Source organism: Oncorhynchus mykiss, chromosome 28, assembly GCF_013265735.2.
Source record: "Oncorhynchus mykiss isolate Arlee chromosome 28, USDA_OmykA_1.1, whole genome shotgun sequence".
NCBI lineage: Eukaryota > Metazoa > Chordata > Actinopteri > Salmoniformes > Salmonidae > Oncorhynchus > Oncorhynchus mykiss.
Window position 1 is genome coordinate 17,383,325 of NC_048592.1, and position 27,886 is coordinate 17,411,210.

Consider the following 27,886-nt stretch of genomic DNA (forward strand, 5'->3'; position numbering starts at 1 on the left):
AGGTCACCAGGCTGCTCGTTATGGCGCACACCTGTCACCAGCGGTACGCACATAATGACACTCACCTGGACTCCATCACCTCCTGATTACCTTCTTGATTTATATGTCACTCCCTTTGGTTTCTTCCCCAGGCGTCATTGTTGCTGTATCTGTTCCAGTGTCATGTCTGTGCGTTGTTTGTGTTTCTTGTTTTGTATTTAGTTGCGTTTATTTATTAAAAACACTCACTCCCTGAACTTGCTTCCCGACTTACAATGATATGGTAAATATATCCAATGCAAAAAACATTTACATTTAAATGGTATTAATATTAATTTGCATATATTTCTGTTAATTCCCATATTCCCATTAATTCCCATGGAAAGTTTCCACCTCTGAATATTCCCCAAAATGTGCAACCCTAGTTACAGTGCATTTAAGGAAATATATTCATTAGGCCCTAATCTATGGATTTCACATGACTAGGAAAACATATGCATCTGTTGGTCATAGATAAAAAAAAATTAAAGTAGAGGTGTGGATCAGAAAACCAGTCAGTATCTGGTGTGACCACCATTTGCCTCATGTAGCGTGACATCTCCTTCGCATAGAGTTCAGGTTGTTGATTGTGGCCTGTGGAATGTTGTTCCACTCCTCTTCAATGGTTGTGTGAAGTTGCTGGACATTGGTGGGAACTGGAATACGCTGTTGTACACGTCGATCCAGAGCATCCCAAACAAGCTCAATGAGTGACATGTCTGTTGAGTATGAAGGCCATGGAAGAACTGACATTTTCAGCTTCCAGAAATTGTGTGCAGATCCTTGCGACATGGGGCCGTGCATTATCATGCTGAAACATGAGGTGATGGCGGCGGATGAATGGCACGACAATGGACCTCAGGATCTTGTCACGGTATCTCTGTGCATTCAAACTGCCATCGATAAAATGCAATTGTGTTCATGGTCCGTAGCTTATGCCTGCCCTGTACCAGCTATCTTCTGCCGGGGACTTGGGTGTTCCCTCCGTGGCTGTGGATGTCCCTCTAGCTACCTGACCCTTTCCTAGTCAATCAACTGCTTGGGCACAGCCTGTACCACCCCTCTGCTGGGCCGGGCTCTCTGGATCAGAGCTCTGTCCCTTTGGCTGTTGTGTCCTGCACGCAGCCGGCATCTCAGCAGCCCTCTTCTCAGGTGAGTTCTGTGGCTCTGGCCTCCAAATCAGCTTTGAGACACAGGATAATTCCGGCTATTGTGATTAGAGGTCGAACGATTAATCAGAATAGCCGATTAATTGGGGCCGATTTCAAGTTTTCATAAAAATCGGTAATCGGCATTTTTGGACACCGATCATGGCCGATTACATTGCACTCCACGAGGAGACTGCATGGCAGGCTGACTACCTGTTATGTGAGTGCAGCAAGGAGCCAAGGTCAGGTGCTAGCTAGCATTAAACGTATCTTATAAAAAACAATCAATCTTAACATAATCACTAGTTAACTACACATGGTTGATGATATTACTAGTTTATATAGCTTGTCCTGCGTTGCATATAATCTATGCGGTGCCTGTTAATTTATCATTGAATCATAGCCTACTTCGACAAACGGGTGATTTAACAAGCACATTCGTGAAGAAAGCACTGTCGTTGAACCAATGTGTACCTAACTATGAACATCAATGCCTTTCTTAAAATCAATACACAAGTATATATTTTTAAACCTGCATACTTAGTTAATATTGCCTGCTAACATGAATTTCTTTTAACTAGGGAAATTGTGTCACTTCTCTTGCATTCTGTGCAACAGAGTCAGGGTATATGCAGCAGTTTGGGCCGCCTGGCTCGTTGCGAACTGTTTCTTCCTAACAAAGACTGTAATTAATTTGCCAGAATTGTACATAAATATGACATAGCATTGAAGGTTGTGCAATGTAACAGCAATATTTAGACATATGGATGCCACCCGTTAGATAAAATACAGAACGGTTCCATATTTCACTGACAGAACAAATGTTTTGTTTTCGAAATGATAGTTTCCGGATTTGACCATATTAATGACCTAAGGCTATGTCATTATATTATAATTAAGTCTATGATTTGATAGAGCAGTCTGACTGAGCGGTGGTAGGCAGCAGCAGGCTCGTAAGCATTCATTCAAACAGCACTTTACTGCGTTTTGCCAGCAGCTCTTCACAATGCGTAAAAGCATTGCACTGTTTATGACTTCAAGCCTATCAACTCCCGAGATTAGGCTGGCAAACTGAAGTACCTATTAGAATATCCAGTAGTCAAAGGTATATGAAATACAAATGGTATAGAGAGAAATCATCCTGTAATAACTACAACCTAAAACTTCTTACCTGGGAATATTGAAGACTCATGTTAAAAGGAACCACCAGTTTTCACATGTTCTGAGCAAGGAACTTAAATGTTAGCTTTTTTTACATGGCACATATTGCACTTTTACTTTCTTCTCCAACACTTTGTTTTTGCATTATTTTAACCAAATTGAACATGTTTCATTATTTACTTGAGACTAAATTGATTTTATTGATGTATTATATTAAGTTAAAATAAGTGTTAATTCAATATTGTTGTAATTGTCATTATTACAAATATCTATATATATAGATTTTTTAAATCGGTATCGCATTTTTTTTGGTCCTCCAATAATCGGTATCATCGTTGAAAAATCATAATGGGTCGACCTCTAATTGTGATAGTGAGGCATATATCTGTACCTGGGGCAAAGACTTCGGGTTTTCCTGGGGCAAAAGTTCAGGATATTTCCAGGCTGTTTCCCGAGGCTCTGAGTCAGTCATCAGGGGCTGATACTGTCATGGTTCATGTGGGGCCGAATTACATTATGAAGGGCAGCTCAGAACAGCCTAATATGTATTTTAAAGAACTGATTGGGTCACTAGTTGACACCAAAAAACTCCCCATAATATCTGGCCCTCTGCCCTCCCTAAATTGTGGCATTGAACGGTTCAGCAGTCTTTTAGGACTTAGGAAAATTGCAATTGGTTCAGAACCCGGCAGCACGGCTGGCGCTTGGATGAACACAGAGAGCTAACATTAATAATATGCATGTCAATCTATCCTGCTCAAAGTGGAGGAGAGATCGACTTTATCACTACTTGTATTTGTGAGGGGTATTCACATGTTGAATGCACCGAACTGTCTGTAAATACTGGCGCACAGCTCGGACCCCCATGCATACCCCACAAGACATGCCACTAGAGGTCTCTTCACAGTCCCCAAGTCCAGAACAGACTATAGGAGGTGCACAGTACTACATTGAACTCTATTCCACATCAAGTAACTCATGCAAGCAGTACAATTATATTTAAAAAACAGATAAAAATACACCTTATAGAACAGCAGGGACTGTGAAGCAACACAAACATAGGCACAGACACATGCATACAAACACACGATACACACGTACACATTTTGTGTTGTAGATATGTGGCAGTAGAGTAGGGGCCTGAGGGCACACACTAATATGTTGTGAAATCTGTTGCGAATGTATTGTAATGTTTAAAAAGATGTAGAACTGCCTTAATTTTGCTGGACCTCAGGAAGAGTAGATGCTGCCTTGGCAGGAACTAATGGGGATCCATAATAAATACAAATGACCCCACTGCCACCATGGGGCACTCTGTGCACAATGTTGACATCAGTCTGCCATCTGCCCGGTGCAGTTGAAACTGGGATTCATCTGTGAAGAGCACACTTCTCCAGCATCCCAGTGGCTATTGAAGGTGAGCATTTTCCCACTGAAGATGGTTACGACGCCGAACTGCAGTCAGATCAAGGCCCTGGTGAGGACGACGAGCCCACAGATAAGCTTCACTGAGACGGTTTCTGACAGTTTGTGGAGAAATTCTTTGGTTGTGCAAACCCACAGTTTCATCAGCTGTCCAGGTGGCTTGTCTCAGACAATCCCGCAGGTGAAGAAGCAGGATGTGGAGGTCCTGGTCTGGCGTCGTTACACATGATCTGCAGTTGTGAGGCCGGTTGGACGTACAGCCAAATTCTATAAAACGATGTTGGAGGCAGCTTATGGTTGAGAAATTAACATTAAATGATCTGGCAACAGTTCTGGTGGACATTCCTGCAGTCAGCGTGCCAATTGCCCGCTCCCTCAAAACTTGGGACATCTGTGGCATTGTGTTGTGTGACAAAACTGTACATTTTAGAGTGGCCTTTTGTTGTCCCCAGCACAAGGTGCACCTGTGTAATGATCATGCTGTTTAATGAGCTTCTTGATATGCCACACCTGTCAGGTGGGTGGATTATCTTGGCAAAGGAGACATGCTCACTGAAACAGAGATGTAAACAAATATGTGCACAAAATTTGAGAGCGAAATAAGCTTCTTTATTTTTTAAGGAACATTTCGGGGATCTTTTATTTAAGCTCATTAAACACTTTAAATGTTGCGTTTATATTTTTGTTCAGTGTAAATAAAAACTAGATAATCAGGTCTGAAAACGAATAGAAATAAATATGAAAACGCAAAACTATTTGAACTTTGCCGCTTATAACTTTTTTGAATAGTTAGAATTTCTAAGGTAATTAATAAAATGTGTGTCTCTAGTAAAATAAAATATACACATCTCAACACATATGTAGGATATTGGATAACATCAAGAAACTCACAGCAGAAGCCTCTAATCAATGTGTTGACTTTCTTTCTGGGTGAACTGCTCCAATGCCCTGGAGACAAATTGCCTGAGGCAACACCCACCACTATGTCCAGTTACTGTAGAGTACACAAAGAAGTCCCCCTACACCCTGGATCCCGCCGTAGTATGAGGGAGTTCAAGGTCATCTCCTGACTTATGGCCGGCTTTGTCACGGGTCACAGGTCAAAAGCCCACAAGATAACACAGGCAGGCGGCTAGCCTGCTACTTAGGTGTGAGAGCTGCTCGCTTCAGGCAACATGATCCAGCAGAGGTGTGGTTGGGTTGATTTGCACAAGGAGCTCCACCCCAGGGAGTTGTAAACTCCTTCACATGGACTGACTGCCTGAGATTTAGGACATGTACATACAAATACATATTTTGTCTAATACAAAGTTCCCGGCTAATTCGGACTGTTTCCTGTTCTAAACACGCCATGTTAATCCACAAAGGAAATCGGTTATCATTTATAGCACAGAGAAGTTATCATTCAATGTTCCACAAAAGCGGGAATCAGCCCTTGACGGATTGGTGCTGCTTCAAAACGTGCACTTTACAGAACCGTCGGAAATGGCCACTTCAAAAACCACCCGGCTTCTCTTTGAACCGGTCCGATTTAACATGAACAATGATGGTGCCATTATCTAATATATCCCCTGGCAGAGCTAGAGATAAGACTGGCAGAGAGAGGGAGGGAGGCACCTGTATTAGTCTTAGAAGAGACCACAAAAACCATTCAACTGGATTCAGCCCTTACAAATTTCAGTGACCGCATCATCTGTTCGTTGCATTAACAGAATCTACAAAGGCTTTGGACTGTTTCTATTGGGGAAGATGAATCAGAGAAATTCCTCCCAAGCATGAAAGAAACCTGAGTAGGAGTAGGCATAGATTGTGTTAACGGGGAAAGGGTGTGACCAAGCATGTGGCAAGTTAGTCTGACATAAACCTGACCTCCACATTAAATTATTTTGACAAATGCTTTGTTATGACTGTAAAATCATCAAAGGGTTGTAGGAACCAACACTATTTGACAGACATCTGTGCTGAAAGCACACGGAAGTGTGGTTGACTGAATTATTTCAGAGGCATCGACAACATCCTTCCTTATCTACACACACCTCTGATAAGAAGACATGGCCTACACAAGATTGCATACACAGAGGGTTAATAACATTGTACTACTTTACCAAACTTAATCATTCTATGGGATACAGTATTTCCCTTGTATCGTGGACTGATAGACTGCTTTAAGTTTGTTTTTCAGTTTCGCTGTGTTTCTCTGCATCTAGAAGGTAGGATCATCGTGTGCAGAGCATAATATCTATGCAGTTTAACCAATTAGCTATTGGCAGCCAATCTAGTCTGATTTGATTGCCTTGCATTGAATTGATAAGACTCAGGTCAATGCTGCCAAATCAGTCTGATCCAATTTGTGAAATAACAACCGTGGAAGGTAACACTCCAATAAACCTGCACACTTTCTAATGAAAGCCCACACAGCCTCATATACACATTCTTGGCATTGACAAAAGCTTTGGGGGGGGGGGGGGTAAAAACAAATGGATGACATAAGGGGGGTGGGGCCAGGTGAGCTTGGTCTGGAGCCTCACTGGATCACAGTAGCTGTTTGATAGGCTGGGCGGGCCAAAGGGAGAGGGGGAGGCATGTGGTTGGTAGTTTCAGAGAATACTTCAGCCTCATACTCTATAGTACGCCTTAATGCAGTAATGGCGCTTTCCCTGAGTACATATAAACAGAGCATTACCATGTCTTAAACTCAGACGTCCCTCAAGCCGCCACGAGCTGAGCAGGTACTATATTTATCCTTTCTCACAGCCCCTCTGCTCCGTTCAGCTTAGTTCAGCCCAGCTAAAAACAGAGATGGGAGAATCTGCAACCGTCACCCATTCTCTTCTTCCCACAGTCCTCCTAGGGAACATGGTGTGGTCCTCACTTTTAGAAAGATTTACTTTCTATGGATCTCCACTTGATGCCGACCCCTGATCCGCAGACGAAACCTGTTTCTCAATCACAAAGGGTCCAGCTCTGAACCCTCTTCATCCACTCCACCCAGACCCCCCCCCCCCCCCCCAGATATTTAACATCCCTCTGATCCCTAATCCCTGGACAGAATCCCACCCTCTTTCCCTTCACTGGATAATTGAGCATATGGTGCTATTTCATGGGCTGTGAGCCAAACTCCCACAGCAGCCCCCACTGCAGCCACGGGTCATAATAGATGCATATCCCCTAGCCACAGGGGCATGATCTGAGGCTGATTCCTGGCACGCAGCCAGATGCGGGACATCACTCACATGACTAGCGCTGCCTGTCTGTCTCAGACAAGGAAAACTTAGAGGCTTGGCTATATTCACCCTGTGACATCCCACTGTTTTATTTCATACTCTCAACAACAGCCACCGTGAAGGTATAGCACTTGGCTGAGTAGGATGGAATCAATGAAAGCCCTCCAGGTTTGGATCACTCACCTGTCCCAGGTCCAAAGTGACGTTCACCTCGTTGTACATAGGCCCCCTGGAGAGAGGCGGGCTCTGCCACCAGCGCTCAGTGCCATCGATGGCGTTACTCACCGGGTGGGCCTTGTTTGGCTCATTGGAGTTGCATCTGTCACAATACTGTCCCTGCAGGGTAAGGGCCAATGAAATGGTGTTACTCTGAGCCCAAAACACATATAACCACATATAAATAGAGTCCCACCAACACAAAGCCACACATTCAGTGCATAGTAAACTCGTATTCAAGAGAATGAATAAGCCACAGTCACACATTTGCAGACCGTGCAAGTAATCACATGCATCAAGAAGGCGGCACCGGAGAAGATGGCTGACGTTTTACCTGCTCCTAACCTATTGTGTTTTTATAGTTTTTTTTGCGTTGCTTGTAAAAAAAATAAAAATTACATCTTGTACATAATGTTGCTGCTACCGTCTCTTATGACCAAAAATAAATTCTGGACATCAGAACAGCGATTACTCACCACAAACTGGCAGCTTTTTTTTCTTCCTTAAACGAGACAAAAGGAACACCTATGTGAGAATGCTGTTTATTGACTACAGCTCAGCGTTCAACACCATGGTACCCTCAAAGCTCATCAATAAGCTAAGAACCCTGGGACTAAACACCTCCCTCTGCAACTGGATCCTGGACTTCCAGAGTGGCCGCCCCAGGTGGTAAGGGTAGCTAACAACACATCCGCCACACTGATCCTCAACACAGGGGCCCCTCAGGGGTGCGTTCTCAGTCCCCTCCTGTACTCCCTGTTCACTCATGACTGCACGGCCAGGCACGACTCCAATACCATCATTAAGTTTGCAGATGACACAACAGTGGTAGGCCTGATCAACGACAAGACAGCCTATAGGGAGGAGGTCAGAGACCTGGCCGTGTGGTGCCAGGACAACAACCTCTCCCTCAACGTGATCAAGACAAAGGAGATGATTGTGGACTACAGGAACATGAGGACCGAGCATGCCTCCATTCTCATCGATGGGGCTGTAGTGGAGCAGGTTGAAAGCTTCAAGTTCCTTGGTGTCCACATCACCAACAAACTAACATGGTCCAAGCACACCAAGACAGTCGTGAAGAGGGCACAACAAAACCTATTCCCCCTCAGGAGACTGATTTGGCATAGGTCCTCAGATCCTTAAAAGGTTCAACCATCGAGAGCATCTGGTTGCATCACTGCCTGGTACGGCAACTGTTCGGCCTCCAACAACAAGGCACTGCAGAGGGTAGTGTGTACGGCCCAGTACATCACTGGGGCCAAGCTTCCTGCCATCCAGGACCTCTATACCAGGCGGTGTCAGAGGAAGGCCCTAAAAATTCTCAAAGACTCCAACCACCCTAGTCAAACTGTTCTCTCTGCTACCGCACTGCAAGCAGTACTGGAGCGCCAAGTCTAGGTCCAAGAGGCTTCTAAACAGCTTCTACCCCCAAGCCATAAGACTCCTGAACATCTAATCAAATGGCTACCCAGACTATTTGCATTGCCCTCCCTTCCCCTTCTCTTACGCTGCTCTCTGTTATTATCTATGCATAGTCACTTTAATAACTCTACCTACATACTACCTCAATTACCTCAACTAACCGGTGCCCCCACACATCGACTCTGTACCGGTACCCCCTGTATATAGTCTTGCTATTGTTACTTTACTACTGCTATTTAACTACTTGTTACTTTTATTTCATATTATTATTAATATTTTTTAAACTGCATTGTTGGTTAGAAGCTTGTAAGTAAGCATTTCACTGTAAAGTCTACACCTGTTGTATTCGGCGCATGTGAATAAGAAAATTTGATCTGATTTGAATTGTAGCAACAATGGTAATAGCGATATCTGGAAATACAGTAAACCAATTTCCAGATATACATTAATGATAGCAAGCAATATATAGGCCTATTGGGGTCCTTCTTTGTGTAGGTTTTAAAACCTCTTCGTGTTCCAAAGGTATTGAAACTCCTGAAGGGGCAAGTATACTGTTGAGAGGGCATTCTCATTGGAGAGCTCAGGAGTTAAACACAATGGTGAAAACTATTTCTGGCAGGTGGACAACTTGGTCAGAGCAGGCAGAATTGCCACTGTTCCCCATGGGGGCTATAGTGACTCATTCTGGAACCGGGCTGCAAAAGCAAGGAAGCATGGAGGACCACTCAACTGTTATACCAGTTTAACTGTAAATATGGTATTTCACGTGGGAACATATGTATGTATGGGACGAAAAAAATCACAAGAAAATCACTTGCATGCAAGGAAACAACTTCCTTACTTTGATTGAATAATACAAATACGATTTATTCTGTGCTATGGGTTGTGTTTCTGTTGGTATCTGTCCATGTTATGTCTTCAGAACAATGCTATTAAGACGTGCACATTAATAGGCTACATGTGTCTTTTACGCATGCACTCATGCCAGCCAACCTTTTGCGTAGCTAAAACAAACATTTCAACGGTAAACATTATTATTAAAGGCAGAAAGGTGGCGATCGAAGCGTTTAAAAATTAAACAACAAATAATGAAACCGAAAATGTCGTTCACTCATTACCTGTATCGTTTGACTAGGAAGTCCAAAGGTAGGTCCTCCGACAAGTTTACAGTACAAATCAGATCTCGGTCTCCCTGCTTCATCTTCACCGCAAGTTGCGGTGGCGGATATCCGTGACCCCTCCGCGAGGTTGAAGTACGGGGGGCTCAAACTAAACCCGGTTATTTCGTTAAAAGACACCTGCGCGTAAACGTCCCGCCAAAATAAGAGCATCAAAGTAAATAATAAAGCAACAGGGTGAGCTCTCTTCACCCCCCTCGCCATGTTCCTTTCACCTCTATAATCTCTGTAGATGCTCAAATAGAATTGCAACTCGCAGTTCAAGTTATCTAGATCCCCGTGGAATAATACGCAATCTCCACGCATAAAACAATCCAGTCCCCTTGAGCCTGGCGCGGTTCAAGTGTGCTGATGTAAAAGTTTCACTTGTGTCTCTGCTGCTGCTGTTGCCTCTGTCTATGTGCTTCCCCTCTACATGTTCCCTCGTGAAATAAGCACTTGCTCCGGTTTCTCCCTAATCAAACTCTGCCACCCGGGGCCGTATCAAGTGTCAATACAGTCATTGGGTGTCACCAGTGAGTTATAGCCTAGGCTCTACTTGATTTGGGGCCAAGGTCTCTCTATAAATTATCCCGTATTAAATCACGTTCAAGCCAAAGTAGAAAAAGTATCAGTAACGCAAGAAAATATTTCACTAGACATTTTTGGAGACAAAGTTTTGACACCAGCTCACAGATATTTTTTTGTGTACAATTATTTCAAAATACAGCGGTCGTTAACCAATCATTGTGATTCCTGAATCATGGCCAACCTTCAACTGACCACTGATTTGTTTCACAATAAAATGTGAGATTGTATAGTCTAATTATAGTGGCCTAATGCAAAACAGTTATATGAAAGTTGCAGGGAACCACTGAGTCTTGATTTGATTTGCTTCAAATAAAATAGACTGCATGAACAATTATTGACAGAGAGAAAAACTGGAATGTAACTGGCAATGTTAAAAAAAAACATCCATCAATCCCATCTAAAAACAGACTGCCGTACTGAGCCACACCCAACCCAGATTCATCCAGAGACACACTCCCTTCTCCTGCATACCTTTGCTATTTCCAGTGCCAGGTTTAGTGAATATGTGCAGGGTCCGAACATAGTGGATTATCAACAGATTATATCCTCTACCGAATTAGTCAAATTACAAATGTGGCTCATCTATTCAATTGGGCAACAGAAATAATGTGCTATTTAGATAATATGTCCTATCTGCTCCCACCTTTGTGGACTATTCTTTGCAAGTACAATATTCACTAACTGTATTACCCAGACTACAGGACAGGCAGTAGTCTACCCATCGTTATCACAAAACACTGGTCCTAGAGCGACACCTTGTGGAGATCTACATCAATCTACATCAAGAGTCTCACAAGAGGGGGATTTACAGCACTCCCAAGCACAAAACATACAGCACTGCTGCAGTGTCACATCCCTGACATCCCAGGGCAACAGGAGCTTCTATATCATGTTCTAGATCAGGACACTCGCTGTGTTTAATCCTGTTGCTGTTGATGACCTCACACCAGTAGATCTGGTAAAATAAGGGTAAAATAAAAAATGATATTATGTACTTACTACCAGTGGTGGTAAAAGTACCCAATTGTAATACTTGAGTAAAAGTAAAGATACCTTAATAGAAAATGACTCAAGTAAAAGTGAAAGTCACCCAGTAAAATAGTACTTGAGTAAGTCTAAAAGTATTTGGTTTTTAATATACTTAAGAATCAAAAGCCTTCAATTCCTACTTTATTGACTCTGTCAGGGTACTGACACAGAACCACTCCACTGGTTTCTTGGGCTCAGTGCTAGTAAATGACGCTCAACCTGTCTTCATCATAAGGGAGGTTTCTGAGTCAAAGGTGAACAAGGTGATTAACTCACTGAAGAACTCTAAAACCAAAGATGTGTTTGGGCTGGACTCCTTTCTTTCTACCTTTCTTATAAACTACAAAGAGTCACTCATTGGCCCCATTACTAAGGTCACCAACACATCTATTGGTCTCGGGGTGTTTCCAAGGGTATGGAAGTCGGCCATAATAACGGCCATCTTTAAATCAGGCGACCCTGCTGACGTGAGTAACTACAGGCTCATTAGTATACTACCTGTGGTGTCAAAGGTTGTTGACAAGTGTGTAGCATAATAACTGATTTCCCACCTCAACAACAGCCCCTTCACATTACACTCCATGCAGTTTGGCTTCAGAGCGAAACACTGCACAGAAACGGCCAACTGCTTTCTTCTGGAAAATGTGAAGTCCAATATGGACAAAGGGGGCATTGTTGGGGCTGTGTTTCTGAACCTAAGGAAGGCTTTTGATACTGTTAACCATGAGATTCTCATCACAAAATTGTCCAAGTTCATCTTTCCCCCAATGCCTTGAGATGGATGAAATCATATCTTGAAGGCAGAACTCAGTGTGTCAGAGTGAGTAATGAGCTGTCGCCCACTCTTAGCTATAATATGGGCGTGTCCCAAGGGTCAATACTGGGGCCCCTCCTGTTCAGCCTGTACATTAATGATCTGCCTTCTGTCTGTACTGGGTCTGAAGTTCAAATGTATGCAGATGATACAGTGATATATGTGCATGGAAAGAGAAAACAACAAGCTGCACAAGAACTCACTACTGTAATGGTCCAGGTTACAAAGTGGCTCAGTGACTCGTGTTTGCATCTCAATGTGAAAAAAAACTGTTTGCATGTTCTTCACAAAGAGGGCAACAGATGCTAATGAGCCAGATGTCTATGTGTCAGGGGAGAAGCTCCAGGTGGTATCTGATTTTAAGTACCTTGGCATCATACTTGATTCCAACCTCTCTTTTAAAAAGCCTGTGAAAAAGGTCATTCAAATAACCAAGTTCAACCTAGCTAATTTCCGATTTATACGAAATTGTTTGACTACAGAGGTAGCAAAACTGTACTTCAAATCTATGATACTCCCCCACTTAACATACTTCTTGACTAGTTGGGCCCAAGCTTGCTGTACAACATTAAAACCTATTCAGTCTGTCTACAAACAAGCTCTCAAAGTGCTTGATAGGAAGTCCAATAGCCATCATCACTGTTACATCCTCAGAAAGCATGAGCTCCTGAGTTGGGAAAATCTTGTGCAATACACCGACGCATGTCTTGTATTCAAGATCCTAAATGGCCTGGCTCCCCCTCCACTCAGTATTTTTGTTAAACAGAAAACCCAAACATATGGCAGCAGATCTACAAGGTCTGCCATGAGAGGTGACTATATGGTTCCCTTAAGGAAAAGCACCGTGAGTAAATCCGTTTTCTCTGTGAGAGCTTCCCATGTCTGGAATACACTGCCATCAGACACACATAACTGCACCACATATCACACTTTCACAAAATGCATGAAGACATGGCTAAAGGTCAATCAGATTTGTGAACATAATCCCTAGCTGTGTAATGCCGCTTTCCATGTTGTCTGTTGTCTATAGCTTGTGAGGTGTGGAAACACTTTGTTGCTTTTATGAATTTTGTCTTGCTGCTTTTTGTTCTATGTTGCTCTGTCTGTGTGCTATGTCTTGCTTGTCCTATGTTGCTCTGCGTGTGCTCACTGCTCAATGATTGTCTATATTGTAATTGTTTTTAATAACCTGCCCAGGGACTGCGATTGAAAATTAGCTGGATGGCTAAAACAGACACTTTCACTGAAACGTTGATTAATGTGCACTGTCCCTGTAAAAAAATAATAAATTCAAACTCAAAAGTAATTTTAATTGCTAAAATATACTTAAGTATCAAAAGTAAAAGTATAAATCATTTATAAATCCTTATATTAAGCAAACCAGACAGTACCATTTTCTTGATTTTTTTAATTTAGGGATAGCCAGGGGCACACTCCAACATTCAGACATAATTTACAAACGAAGCATGTGTGTTTAGTGAGTCCGCCAGATCAGAAGCAGTAGGGATGACCAGGGATAAGTGCATGAATTGGACCATTTTGCTGTCCTGCAAAGCATTAAAATGAGACAAGTACTTTTGGGTGTCAGGGAAAATGTATGGATTAAAAGGCACATTATTTTCTTTAGGAATGTAGTGAAGTAAATGTAAAAGTTGTCAAAAATATAAATAGTAAAGTAAAGTACAGATACAACCAAAAAACTACTTAAGTAGTACTTTAAAGTATTTTTACTTAAGTACTTTACACCACTGCTTACTACATTCCTTTACCCTGGCACTTTATTTGGATTTGATGTAGACTTTTTTCTCTGTTTTATCCCCTCTAGGGGAGTTTTAAACTTCCTCTTTGCATGAAACTTCCTCTTTGAGGCGGCAGGGTTGCCTAGTGGTTAGAGCGTTGGACTAGTCCCCGAGCTGACAAGGTACAAATCTGTCGTTCTGCCCCTGAACAGGCAGTTAACCAACTGTTCCTAGGCTGTCATTGAAAATAAGAATTTGTTCTTAACTGACTTGCCTAGTTAAATAAAGGAGAGAAGAAATGAAGGACAGATACGGCTGAAGGTTAATAATGTTAGCCTATTATCCTACTGTGAATGTTTTCCTGGGCTGTTGACTATACTTGCATAACAAGTTTGTAAATTATGACTCACAGGCAGGCGGGTTTCAGTCTCAGCCCTCAGCATTGTTGTCATTCTTTTCAACAGGAAAGTCTCTCAGACGCATGTGTGCTGTGACGAGCCTGTGAGATAAGCAACAAGTTAATGGCTCTGTGGGTAAACGAAACAGAAAAATCAAGGGTCTCAGACTGTGTTGGTTCTCAGTAGCAACTGACTGCCTGAAAACTTCCAATGGAGCCAACAAATATACAGGTAAAGTGACTGACTATTAATGTAAATAGCACTTTATCTTGGTAGACACATCTATGCTTTCTTGTAAATGAGTAATGTATGTTTATGGGCCTATGAGTTTGATTCCACTTGTCAGAGTGAGACTGTCAAGCCGTCTTGGGGCTAGTGTCATCATAGAACTGTAGTCAAGCGTGTGTTTCTTGTATTAGTGTTGTGTTGTCACTTTTGAGAAGCTGATCAACTTGTTTACTTACATTCAAACAAACTAAAATAGTACAGTATGTTATAAAGAGAAGGTCTATTGTGAATTTGTACTGTACGTGCAATCGCTACACTACAGCTATTGGTTTCATTAACGAAGATGAGCTCCCACATTTGAGATATATCTGCTGGACAACAGCTTGTTCCAGAGCCAAATAAAGCCATTGTGAGCCACTTAAAATAGTGTTTCACTTTAACACAGCTAAGAGAAATTCAGTAGTGGCTTGTGATGCTGATGCTCCATCTCCATGTATTCCATGATCTAATCAGAGCATAAGAATGCTATGAGTCTGTCTTGTCAGGTAGCCTAAAGGTTAAGAACATTGGGCGAGTAACTGCAAGGTCACTAGATTGAATACCCAAGCCAACTAGGTGAAAAATCTGTTGATGTGCCCTTGGGCAAGGCACTTAACCAAACTTGCTCTGGATAAGAGCATCTGCTAAATGACAAACATGTCTCACTCAAATTAAGCAATGAATGTAGACATAATAGGAGAGACTATGTGATGAACAGTGACAGTGAATGATGCTGTGACTGAGTAGCAGCAGTGCCCAACTCCTCCTACTTTCTTCTGCCATACTCCTCCCTCTCTCCTACACTTTTCTGCCCAATTCATCCCTCTCTCTCCCACTCCTTTCTGCCCAACTCATCCCTCTCTCTCCCACTCCTTTCTGCCCAACTCATCCCTCTCTCTCCCACTCCTTTCTGCCCAACTCATCCCTCTCTCTCCTACACTTTTCTGCCCAACTCATCCCTCTCTCTCCTATACTTTTCTTCCCAACGCATCCCTCTCTCTTCCACTCCTTTCTGCCCAACTCATCCCTCCCACTTCCACTCCTTTCTGCCCAACTCATCCCTCCCACACTCTCATTTCAGAAAGCTATAGCTGTAGCACAGAAAGCCTCCCAGGAGGACCAGGCTGGGAACTACACGGAGGCTATCAAATCTTACCAACACGCTGTCAAGTACTTCCTGCACATTGTAAAACGTATGTAACCATCACTCCTGAAGAAATGGACCAAATGTCATACGGACAGGACATGCAATTCAGTAGCCGCAGAATTGTAAAGGGATCTGATGCTGCAAACCCGTTACAGCATGGCTAGTGTAAAGTTCAGCAAGGAATTTTTCAACTAACCTGTTCTTGGCAATACTTTCTTAATTCTCAATTTGGAAGAATAATATTTTATAAATGTTCGTATCCAGTTGCATGTGGTTCTCAAAAAAACAGAGAAAAATCGGGAAAGATATTAAATACACGTTTTGTATTGCTAAACTTTACACTAGCCAAGATGTGAGGGGTATGGAGCATCACATATGGTCATTTGGGGCAACTAGACCCCCTTTAGCAAAATGTCTAACTGCTGACACACAAAAAAATCTTAGTTTGGTTCAAATGTGGCATGTGGATGTTGGCCATGAAGGACGGGGCAAACAAACTATGAAGGAATATAAATGGCTACAGTTGACACGTCTTTTTATTTAATAAATAAATCAAAGGGGCATCCAGCTATCGGGAAGGAGGCAAGATCAGGTGGGAACATTCTAGCCAATGATCTTTTGTAGAAAAATATATCAATACACCCGTAACAACCTAAGCATTATAAAACTTATATTCAATCAAATAAGCCTCACCTATCAAAATAGCAATTCACTTTCATCTTGACCAAATTCAACACTCTCTCATTGCTCCCCAAACAAAAACTTGGTCTGCTTAACTCTATAATGCTTAATCTGCGTGAACAGATTGTGGGCGGAGTCGACCCTCTCACTTTGCCTCTTCCTCTCTGTTGTCAGTCAGTGTCCCACGTGGGAGAGCCGTGAGGCTGCTGGTTTGTTTGGTGGCCTTGAGGCCTTTCAATTGATTTTGAATCTTTAGTTTGAGCATGCATTTTTGTAGTTTCCTTTATTATATATTTATTTTGGATCGAATACTAATCTGCTTGGACTGGCTGACCATGGAAGTCATGACTGTGTTGGCCCTGGACTAGTCTGATTAATCAGGCTGTAATACACAATTCATGTGTATGTACAGCCTGAAACGAATGGCTGAAAATCATGTAAATGTTCCTTACAAGCCAGAATGTTGAATAAAATTACATTTAAACGTACTTTACCGGTTGTCTGTGGGGTTTGTACTTCAGCTGCTCAACATTTGACAAAATTAGGATAAACAATACTTTTCTGTGGATATTTTCTCAAATTTCAAGCAGATGAAGGACAAACCGCACAGAGAGTTACCGGTAGAGTAAGTTTAAATGTAATTGTATTCAACATTCTGGCTTTTAAGGTTGCGGTCTCCTTGGGTGGCAGATAGCCTAGCGGTTAAAAGCGTTGGGCCAGTAACTGAAAGGTTGCTGGTTTGAATGCTGGAGTTGACTAGGTGAAAAATCTGTCAATGTGCCCTTGAGCAAGACACTTAACCCTAATTGTTCTTTCTAAGTTGCTCTGGATAAGAGTGTCTGCTAAATTACTAAAATGTCATGTACATTCATTGCATACGCTTACTTCTCACCTTTATTTTCTAATCAGGTTACAGGCCATGTAGCTTGGCCTAAAAGGCTCTGATGGTCAATCCGATGGCTGCTGTGGCCGTGCAGCACATTTACTACGATGTGGCCTCCGCATAAATCAAAGCATCCATCCTTCACGGAACAGAGCTGTTGTCAAGAAAGGTAGTTTGTGTTTATACAAGGACCTCCCGCCCCCACCTACTGTCAACCAATCATGTCAATGCGAAGCGATACAGAGCCCTCCGCGAAGATACAAACTTTGAGCAGCACACGGCGATGCGGTACAGAGCTCCAATTACCCTCCCGAGGCACTGCAATTCCCTCTGTACGGAGTCTCCTGTTTGCTTTGGTGGAGCAAGCATAAACGGGCTTTAAGACCCCCAGGCATGACAAGTGCAGCAAAATCAGTAGGCTAGTTATTGGTTTCGTAACACTTTATTAAAAACTGATTAAAATGTTTCTCTCTAAGCAATTTGATTATTTATCTTTAGGCTCCCCTAATATAGATCTATACAGTTTATAGATCTAACTTCATTGGATTATGCATAACTTTTTCTTATTTATTAAATATTAGATCAATTTACCTCAATCATTTTGTTGGACTGATTTTATTAGACAGATTACATTTTTAGTTGAGCAAGACTAGTGGTAGGCACGAAACGTGGCGATGCTTTCAAATTATGTAGGCAAGGCCACGCACATTTACGTGGCAAAGGCACGTACACAAGACGGAAGTACATGCATGTGAGGCATTCATGTAACCGAAGCCTGCAAGAGTTTACATGGTTTCAAATCAAATCAAATCGTATGTACCAGGTGATAGAAATGTAAACGGCAGAACCAACACTAAAAGAAGTCGGGTAAACAATACGTTCTTGTGGGTGTCTTTTGTCTCAAATGTCATGCTGCTGAAGGACCGACCCCACAGAAAACCGGTATAAGTTCAAATTTTATTTTATTCAACATTCTGACAATTTTGCATTGCTATGTTTCGGACTGTACAAGCAGAGGTGTAGGCTACATAACCAATGAATTGGTTGAAACCTCCTTTACAAGCTAAAGACTATACAAACATCTAGAAGCAGACTATCATAACGTCACACAATATTAACAGGCCTTTCTCAAGCAGACCGGTAGGTGCATTTTCAACACGAGAGACAGGCTCATAGCCATGGGAAGTAGGGTTGCTGAGGGTCCTGCAGCACCCCTTGATAAATCTAAATAAAATATTTGAAAATGATAATACATTAACAAAATGACAGAAGACTATGGGGAAAAAAGAGGTACACACTTCTCAAGCATCCGGGGGTGGGCACGCAAGGACCTGTAGGAACAGAGCTCGAGAAGGGCCAACATGAAGTCAACAAAGTATCAGAATTAATGTTAAACTGAAGAAAATAATTTAGCTGGAGATTCAAAAATAACTGGAGACGTTGCTAGCCATAAGGGGAGTATTTAGCAGTAGTAGCCTGCACAGAGAGGAAGGATGGATATTGGCATGTCAGTGATTACCATGTGATGTGCAGCCTACCCTTTGCCTGGCTACCCAAACTCCTTGCTCTAGGAGATGGTTGCAATTGTGGCAGCAATTCGGATCGTTCCTGCACGTAGGTATTCCAGCATCTGCAGGAACCCCTCTTTATACTTCTGTTGGTCCATTTTTAAACAAGGATGGCAGTCTCAGCCTGAAGTATGTAGCAAACAAAGAGCAGTGGAAGAATTCCGTTTGAGTCATCAGGCAAGCCGAAACTATGGTCTCTACAATAACCTGTGTCACCATCAACAACTTAAAACTCCTCTCCTCAGGTGAACCACAGGGTAAAGAGGGCAACCAGAAGATCAGGGAAAAGTGTAAACTATACCTGGACAGAGTGGAAGAACTACAGGAGTATATCGAAAATAAAGAGGTAATTAGACAGTGGAACATTATATAAACAATTTATGCTAAAATGTCGGTCATTAACGTTGTCCAATGCATATAATAAATTATATTACGAATTCCTAATTCTATGGTCCGATGTAAATGCCAGTGTAGGCCTAAACCTATGTCAGTCTAATTGGATTGACAGTTTTCCATTAATCTTCCTGGCAACTCTATGGAGGTAAGGATATAGCTAATAGGAGATGTGCACTCTGCATATCCTTCACATGTCAACATGATCCTAACCCTACACATTTGACATGTCATCCCTCTACAATATTGTATTGCCACCCAGAGATGGGTGCGTCTATGAATGACGCGGACATTTCCCGGTCACGTGAGAATTCTAAGAGAATCAACTCCGTGTCTGTTAACGCGGAAGTGTATTATTTTGTATTTATTAATGTATAGTTATTCAAAGATCTAATAAAAGGCTTGGATATCGACTTTGCCGGGCTGCAATTTAAGTATTAACAAATAAAGGGCCTGTTCGTTGCATTTTTTTTTTTTTTTTTTTACAAGTAATCATATGGCTGCCAACAACAATTTACAGGTAAATTGGGAAAGCTAACGTCGGCTAGCTACAGTAGCTAGTAGTTAGCAAAAGGGCAAACCACCCAGTTAGCATGGCACTAGTTAGCGAACGTTTGCGAGCTAACTATTATTTGTAGATCTACTGTGATTATTTTTTTCTAAGTGTCGTTAGCTAACTGATTGTTATCTATCTGGCTACGGTAATACGCTAACTTGTTAGCTCGGACGCTAGCTAGCGGAATTGTTGTTTTTTTGTTGCTTCGAGGTCGCCAACTTGAAAGAACAGCAGTTAATGTTGACAGTAGTCACTATCAAGTTATTTTAAGCCTGATTGAAGATGGTTAGTTAACATCAGCTTGCTTTGATAGCTGTCTTGGCCTTGTTGCAAAGTTGACCGGTTCATTTTTAGTTCTAAATGTGCTCCCCTCCGCAACAAGGCCAAGACGAGACAATCCGAAATTTGAATAGCAACCAAGTACCTTGATAATGTTATTAACTAACTACCATTAGCAAAGCTAGTGTCGTGAGCTGATTGTTGATATAGCTAACGTTAGCTAAGCTTACTGTCTGAATATGTTAATTAACTAGTTAATTGGATTAGCCTATTTAATTTAGTCATGTCAAACTTTTTGTAGGAAGTGAAATTGCAACATACTCTGTCTTACAGGTGGTCGGTCACATTTTGAGCTATGTATGTGCCATGTAGCACTTAATGGAACATGTACATACACAGCTGTAGCTCTACATAAAGCCTTGCATATGGGGTCAATGTTTTTGATATATAGGAACAGTTACTATACTTGCTTCTAGTTACTGTAATTAGAACTACGTGCTTGTTATGCCATTGCATCGAAGAGTTATTTAATTGTGATTGACCAGATCAAATTTATCTTGCAGTGAATCCTTTCAATTTGTTTTTACTGTTGTCTTTGTTTTTTCATAATGTTCTCATCCCTTTTTTCAGAAAGCCATAGATCTGGCCAGCAAGGCGGCCCAGGAGGATAAAGCTCAGAATTACGACGAGGCCCTGCGTTTATACCAACAAGCTGTTCAGTACCTCCTACACGTAGTGAAATGTATGCTTTAAGACAACGGGATATTTGCATAATGCTCTTTTCTCTTTTAGGGTTGTAATAGTCTCTGGATTGTTCAGTCCATTGGTTTGTGTGGTTGTTTATCACCACCTCTGTCTCATATAGGCTAATGGGGACATTTTAGAATCTCACTACAGTAGTGACCTGTCAAAGGTATCTGGGCAACTATTGGAACCTATCAGATGAATCTGTCCAGTGTCTACTTCTACTTATCAGCAGAATGCATCATTTTTTTTTCCATTTCACAGAATTTCATAGTCTAGGGGAGTTTACTGTAATTGTGATTTATTCATACATTTTCTAAATAAAAACAGATTCTTCATATGGTATTTAATAGAATTTGTCCATTTCTCTCCTGCCAGATGAATCCCAGGGCGATAAAGCCAAACAGAGCATCAGGGCCAAGTGTGCCGAGTACCTGGACAGAGCAGAGAAGCTCAAAGAATACCTAAAGAAGAAAGAGAAGGCTCCACCTACCAAGCCTGTGAAGGAGTCCCAAGCTGATGACAAAGGGTGTGTGCAGGAGCAGGCTTTGTTATGTGTGAGAAGGGTTTAGCCTGTTATTTTGAATGTGATGAGTCAACCTATTTGGATTATTATTGTGCAGGAATGAGAGCGATGAAGGAGACAACCCAGAAAAAAAGAAGTTTCAGAACCAACTTTCAGGTTAGTTATCACTTACAAAGTGAAACTACCACAGTATGTATCACAATACTGACATACTATAGAATTGACAAAGGTTATTTGGCTCATTTCCACTTTACTTTCAGTTTTCCCATATCCTGTTGATGTCTAACTCATTTACATTGGCTTGTGAAAGTATTCAACCCCCTTGGCATTTTTCCTTTTTTTTTGCCATACAACCTGGAATTAAAATGTATTTTTGGGGGGTTTGTATCATTTGATTTACACAACATGCCTACCACTTTGTAGATGCAAAATATTTTCTGTGAAACTAGACAAAACAGAACTTGAGTGTGCATAACTATTCACCCCCCCCCCCCCCAAAAAAAAAGTCAATACTTTGTAGAGCCACCTTTTGCAGCAATTACAGCTGCAAGTATCTTGGGGTATGTCTCTTGGCACATCTAGCCACTGGGATTTTTGCCCATTCTTCAAGGTAAAACCACTCCTGCTCCTTCAAGTTGGATGGGTTCTGCTGATGTACAGCAATCTAAGTCCTACCACAGATTCTCAATTGGATTGAGGTCTGGGCTTTGAGGGATAACTTCTTCAGGGTTATCTTTGGTCTCTTTGTTGCCTCTGATTAATGCCCTCCTTGCCTGGTCTGTGAGTTTTGGTGGGCGACCCTCTCTTATCAGGTTTGTTGTGGTGCCATATCCTTTCCATTTCTTTATAATGGCTTTAATGGTGCTCTGTGGGATGTTCAAAGTTTCAGATATTGTTTTATAACCCAACCCTGAGCTGTACTTCTTCACAACTTCGTCCCTGACCTGTTTGGAGAGCTCCTTGGTCTTCATAGTGCCGCTTAGTGGTGTTGTAGACACTGGGGCCTTTCAGAACAGGTGTAGCTATACACTGAGATCATGTGACACTTAGATTGCACACAGGTGGACTTTATTTAACTAATTATGTGACTTCTGAAGGTAATTGGTTGCACCAGATCTTATTTAGCGGCTTCATAGCAAGGGGGTGAATACATATGCAGGCACCACTTCTGTTTTTTTGAATTTTTTTGAAACAAGTAATTTTTTTTATTTCACTTCACCTATTTTGTGTTTTTCCATTACATGAAATCCACATAAAAATCAATTCAAATGACATGTTGTAATGTCACAAAAATAGGAAAAACGCCAAAGGGGGTGAATACTTTTGCAAGGCACTGTATTTTTAGATTTTCACATGAAGGTGACTGATCATTTTCCTTCACTGTAAAATGATTTGTATGTTCCCATCATACTGGATGTGTTTTTCAGGGGCTATCGTTATGGAAAAGCCAAATATCAAGTGGAATGATGTTGCCGGATTAGAGGGAGCCAAAGAGGCCCTGAAGGAAGCTGTTATTTTGCCAATCAAATTCCCACATCTTTTCACAGGTAACGTAGTGTTACTGCCTCAGATCGCCACAGAATTAATGAGGAAAGAACAATTTTGAATGTATGAAAAACATGCTGAAACCTCCACTGTTGGAACATTTGATCAGCCTTAGGAATATACTGAAAATAAATGAATCCATTCATTCTTGTATAGTATACAGTCAATTGGTTATTACCCTTCATTCATTTGTTAATGAAAAGCTTAGTCTATTTCTGCCCCAATGTTATTCACGACCTCTCCCAACAACCTCTGTCTGTCAGGCAAAAGAACGCCGTGGAGGGGGATCCTACTCTTCGGTCCTCCTGGAACAGGAAAGTCCTACCTGGCTAAAGCTGTGGCCACAGAGGCCAACAACTCCACCTTCTTTTCCATCTCCTCATCTGACCTGGTATCCAAGTGGCTGGGAGAGAGTGAAAAGTGAGATTTTACTCTTCATCCAGGGAAACATGGGGGATTAATTGTGGAGAGACGTAAAGTCCAATGCTGCTGTTTTAATCTGTTTGTAATTTAGACATAATATTAAGCCTAGTCCTGGACTAAATAGCTAATTTAATAGAGATTATTTTAGGCCAGTATTAGGTTTAATCGGTGTCCCGGATACTGCTCACCTTGATGTTGATGCTCCTTTCTCCTCTCCAGGTTGGTAAAGAACTTGTTCACCCTTGCACGGGAGCACAAGCCCTCCATCATCTTCATAGATGAGATAGACTCGCTGTGCGGCTCCAGGAGTGAGAATGAGAGTGAGGCAGCTCGCCGCATCAAGACAGAGTTCCTAGTTCAGATGCAGGGTGAGAGAGCCAGAAAACGATATGTATCTGGATATTATAGTGGACTGTATTGGTGTTTTGCTCATATTAAGTGAAAATGGTTGTAAATAGTTAATGATAATTTTTCCACAGGGGTTGGGAATGACAACGATGGTGTACTGGTGCTCGGGGCCACCAACATCCCTTGGACGTTGGACTCTGCTATCAGAAGACGGTAATGTCACATTCTTACACTGGCTTAGCCTACCATCTCAACAGTGTACACAAATAACTTGTCCTTTATGATTCTTGACTGTGACACCAAAGCCATAAAAATGTATGATCACTTTTACCACTCAGCTTGAACGTGATTGGTGATACCGTGAACACACTGGACTGAAGCTAGGAAACTCGGCAGCACTGCTTCTTCGCTTTTTTGTTGCTGCTCAGACCTACCCTGTAGATGTGTTCTTCTTCCTGTAGATGTATTCTTCTTCCTGTAGAGTATGTGTGATACATTCAGTACAACTCATCCTTAATTATCTCAGGTTTGAGAAGAGGATCTACATCCCCCTGCCCGAGGAACACGCCCGCACCTTCATGTTCAAGCTCCACCTGGGCGCCACCCCCACCAGCCTCAACGACTCTGACTTTGTCACCCTGGGAAAGAAGACAGACGGGTACTCAGGGGCTGACGTCAGCGTCATCGTCAGAGACGCGCTTATGCAACCAGTCAGAAAAGTTCAGTCAGCCACTCACTTCAAGCGGGTACGTCTCCATAATGACGACCATTGAATAACGTTGTCTATTTATTTTTCAGTGATAATCTTTATATAAAATTTTATTTGTCACATGCTTCGTAAACAAACCGGTGTAGACTAACAGGGAAATTCTTACTTCCCAACAACACGGTGAGGAAAAAAATATAAATAATATAAAAATAATGACACAAGGAATGAATACACAATGAGTAACAGTAACATGGCTATATACACGGGGTACCAGTACCGAGTCCATGTGCAGGGGTACGAGGTGATTGAGGTAGGGATAGATCATAAACAGTAGCAGCAGCATATGTGCTGAGTGAAAAGAGGGTCCATGCAGATAGTCGGGTAGCTATTGGTTAACTATTAAGCAGTGTTATGGCCTGGGGTTAGAAGCTGCTCAGGGTCCTGTTGGTTCCAGACTTGATGCATCAGTACCGTTGCCGTGCAGTAGCAGAGAGAACAGTCAGACTTGGGTGGCTGGAGTCTTTGACGCTTTTTAGGGCCTCTGACACCGCCTGGTATAGAGGTCCTGGATGGCAGGGAGCTCTGCCCCAGTGCCGTACGCACTACCCTCTCTAGTGCCTTGCAGTGGGATGCCAAGCATTTGCCATACCAAGTGGTGACACAGCCACTCAAGATGCTCTCAATGGTGCAGCTGTTGAGATTAATTTGTAACACTGCAAATTGCATTGTTATTGAAGGTAAGAGGGCCATCGAGAGACAACCCCAACATCGTGGTAGATGACCTTTTGACCCCATGCTCTCCAGGAGACCCGAATGGCATCGAGATGACATGGATGGAAGTCCCTGGGGAAAAGCTATGTGAGCCAGTTGTTTGTATGGTGAGTGTTAAAAAAAATAAAAAATAAAAATAAAAAAAAAGTTATTAATAATACTTTATTAATATTATTCAGTTATCCGTTTCCCCGCCTCAATGGTAATCTGTTTCTGGGAAAACAAGACTGTTGAATAACCTTTTGATCATGTCTCTTTTTATTCTTTGCAGTCTGATATGCTGAGATCCCTGACCAGCACAAAGCCAACAGTCAATGATCAGGATTTGGACAAACTGAGAAAATTCACAGAGGACTTTGGACAGGAGGGCTAAATTGGGTCATTTTAGCCAAACCAAAGCAAATATTATTGATTGTCAAGTGTTCCTTCTCTCCTCTCCGTCTTTTTCCCACTCTCCCCCTCAGGCTCTGTTGGCTTATCACATGACTGCTCTACTAATAGAAATATAATTACTAGAACGGACCTCTCCATTTAAGTAATCTATTTCTTTGGCTCGACTGAGCTTGGTCCATTGGCCACAAGGGGTTAAACAAAGACGGGTATTTTCTTAGATGCTCCCCATGTCCAAAGGATTATGGATCTCTTCACATGTCTGAGGTAGACTAGATTGGTGAATGGAAAGCTACATGGCAATTAGGAACATTGGTGCAGCACCTTGGGCTGAATCCTAATATGTAAACAATGCTCAACTCGAGCATTTGCATACATCATGCTTTGAAGTCAATGAGAGTTTGATCTGGAAGTTGCCGATACAAGCATGTTAACAAAATCAGAATGCTTCTCTTTGTGTAGAGTGCTTATTTAACTTGCCCAATAAATATCTGAGCTAATTTTCCAATTACCCATCCAATTTCCTTCAATCAAATTGCACCTAACTTTTTAGTGTGAGCACCCATATATTCCACTTCTTTTTGTACAGGATATTTTTCAAATATTATTGGTGGAATTTATGACAGTCTCAAGGGGAAGAGAATTACATGGGTTTGGATACTTGAAGCACAGCAAATGTACAGGTGTAGGATCTTAATTTGATCACTCTGTTGCTGCAGGAAATGCAAACTTCTGGTGTATTTAAGGTTTTTAAATACTTCTCAAGTTTGTAATTTCCACTTTAAAATGTCAGACTTGATTTGCCCTAAGGAAAAATGTATCAACACCTGTTGTTGCAGGATTATTTTCCTGCTCTGAAGAACTGGTCATATTAAGATCCTGCGTCTGTATGTCATTCTACATACAGACATTTGTGGGGCTTCGGCTACGGTTAGAATAATTTACACACTCTGGATGGAGGTTGCTTTGGGACATATTTTATATATACATTTGTTTTTCCCCTCCAGAAGAAAGGCTACTCTGTTCATTGTCATTATGATTCAAACTGTCAGGATCATCAACATTACTGGACCAGAAAAACCTTTATAATATAGTCACAGATTCAATACTTTTTTTCCCCCTGACCATCCACACACTCTACATGTAACCCTTTTGCTGATCTTCCTAACAAGAACTAGAAAGAGATGATGCCGTACTGAGATCCAGTCAAACTGTCTAACAGTGTTGAAGAAACAACGCGACTGATATGTTGGTGTGAATGGAATTTTGTGGGTAGCCTGAAATTGACATTTTAGGCACAAAAGAACACCCTCATGGCATCATGTCCTTTTTGTTATTGCATTGGAATGCAGTCCCAAGCAGGTACTTGGTTATTACCTTTTAAGATGTGGCCATTTTTAAGTGGCAATGCACACCATGTGCCTTCCAAACAAGTAGCAAGATCATATACATTGTTTTTTTGTTTGGTTTGTTTTTTTTATTTGGAAGTTGATATCCATTAAGACAGCTATATTGTGTATTTTGTCATTGATGCTATGGAATATATATTTGCACATTTCATGTAAACTGGCTTTAAGGTTGTATATCTCTGCTCTTAGTGTTGGCATTCTTAAGAATTTCAAGGTGTTGGGTACGTCTTTGGTGTGGTCTTCACTTTACTGTATAACATGTCTTGTAGAGAATGATACAGTATATCAGCGAGTGGAAAAGTCATCAGAATTCCTCTGCCGTGCATATGTAAATAAAAGTAATATTAAGATTTGACATATTTGTAAAGTATTGTCTGAAGTTCCAGGTTGAGGATTCAAATGAATCTTCACGAATGTCAATCTCTCACTTGACAACAATGAGGAGGATATAATTATTCTTATTGTCAGGTCATGTAGGTATAATAAGTGTGCCAGTAGCGGTGCATGGGAAAAATCACTGGGGAAGCCAAGCCAGAAAAAAAGCCATATTACAACCTATGTGTTGTGATAATTGAGTTGTTTGCTCTATACATCCTGTTACTTCATGTGCCTTGACACAGTGATATACAGCCTATTCAGACCCCTTCACTTTTTCCACATTGTTACATTACGGTTTGATTCTAAAATGGATTTTAGAAATGTTCCTCGTCAATCAAAACAATACCCCATATTGACAAAGCTAAAACTGGTGTCCCAGGTACATAAAAGGTGTGGTTTACCGCGCTCTTTGAAATAAAAGCTGTCAGGTGAGAGCGGCGCCCACACAGACAGTTTTTCCTCGGAGAAACGCACTAGCGACCTAGCTGACTCACGGGATTTAGGAAAGAAATTAGGCGACATTA

At 41.7% G+C, this 27,886-nt stretch overlaps 2 protein-coding genes across 9 annotated transcripts in view; one reads left to right on the forward strand and one right to left on the reverse strand.

The window, feature by feature from the left end:
* LOC110508648 (laminin subunit alpha-3) overlaps positions 1 to 17,705 on the reverse strand; it is a 114,074-nt gene extending 96,369 nt beyond the window's left edge. For 2 of the 5 annotated variants that reach the window (XM_021589330.2, XM_021589328.2), the window contains exons 1-2: positions 9,736 to 10,261; positions 7,160 to 7,312 (exon numbers count right to left, since the gene is read on the reverse strand). In XM_021589330.2, coding sequence (XP_021445005.2) covers positions 7,160 to 7,312; positions 9,736 to 10,101 — 519 coding nt within the window. In that variant the 5' untranslated portion in view covers positions 10,102 to 10,261. Of the gene's footprint in view, positions 1 to 7,159; positions 7,313 to 9,735; positions 10,262 to 14,357; positions 14,447 to 17,332 lie in introns of those variants that run through there. The other 3 variants (XM_036966140.1, XM_021589329.2, XM_021589331.2) reach the window with 3 other exon arrangements.
* On the forward strand, positions 14,073 to 27,339 carry LOC110508649 (vacuolar protein sorting-associated protein 4B). 4 transcript variants are annotated; one of them, XM_021589332.2, is made up of 14 exons: positions 14,073 to 14,268; positions 14,412 to 14,576; positions 15,694 to 15,805; positions 19,137 to 19,237; positions 20,750 to 20,861; positions 21,242 to 21,392; positions 21,487 to 21,545; positions 22,817 to 22,936; positions 23,198 to 23,354; positions 23,577 to 23,725; positions 23,837 to 23,918; positions 24,232 to 24,451; positions 25,152 to 25,292; positions 25,457 to 27,339. In XM_021589332.2, the coding sequence occupies exons 2-14, from the start codon at positions 14,556 to 14,558 to the stop codon at positions 25,556 to 25,558; spliced, it is 1,527 nt and encodes a 508-aa protein (XP_021445007.2). In that variant the 5' UTR covers positions 14,073 to 14,268; positions 14,412 to 14,555; the 3' UTR covers positions 25,559 to 27,339. The 4 variants fall into 4 exon arrangements, with proteins under 4 accessions (XP_021445007.2, XP_036822037.1, XP_021445009.2 ...); XM_036966142.1 differs by lacking the exons at positions 14,073 to 14,268; positions 14,412 to 14,576; positions 15,694 to 15,805 and adding an exon at positions 18,793 to 18,937; XM_021589334.2 differs by lacking the exons at positions 14,073 to 14,268; positions 14,412 to 14,576; positions 15,694 to 15,805; positions 19,137 to 19,237 and adding an exon at positions 19,572 to 19,804.
* The last annotated feature ends 547 nt before the right edge of the window (positions 27,340 to 27,886 follow it).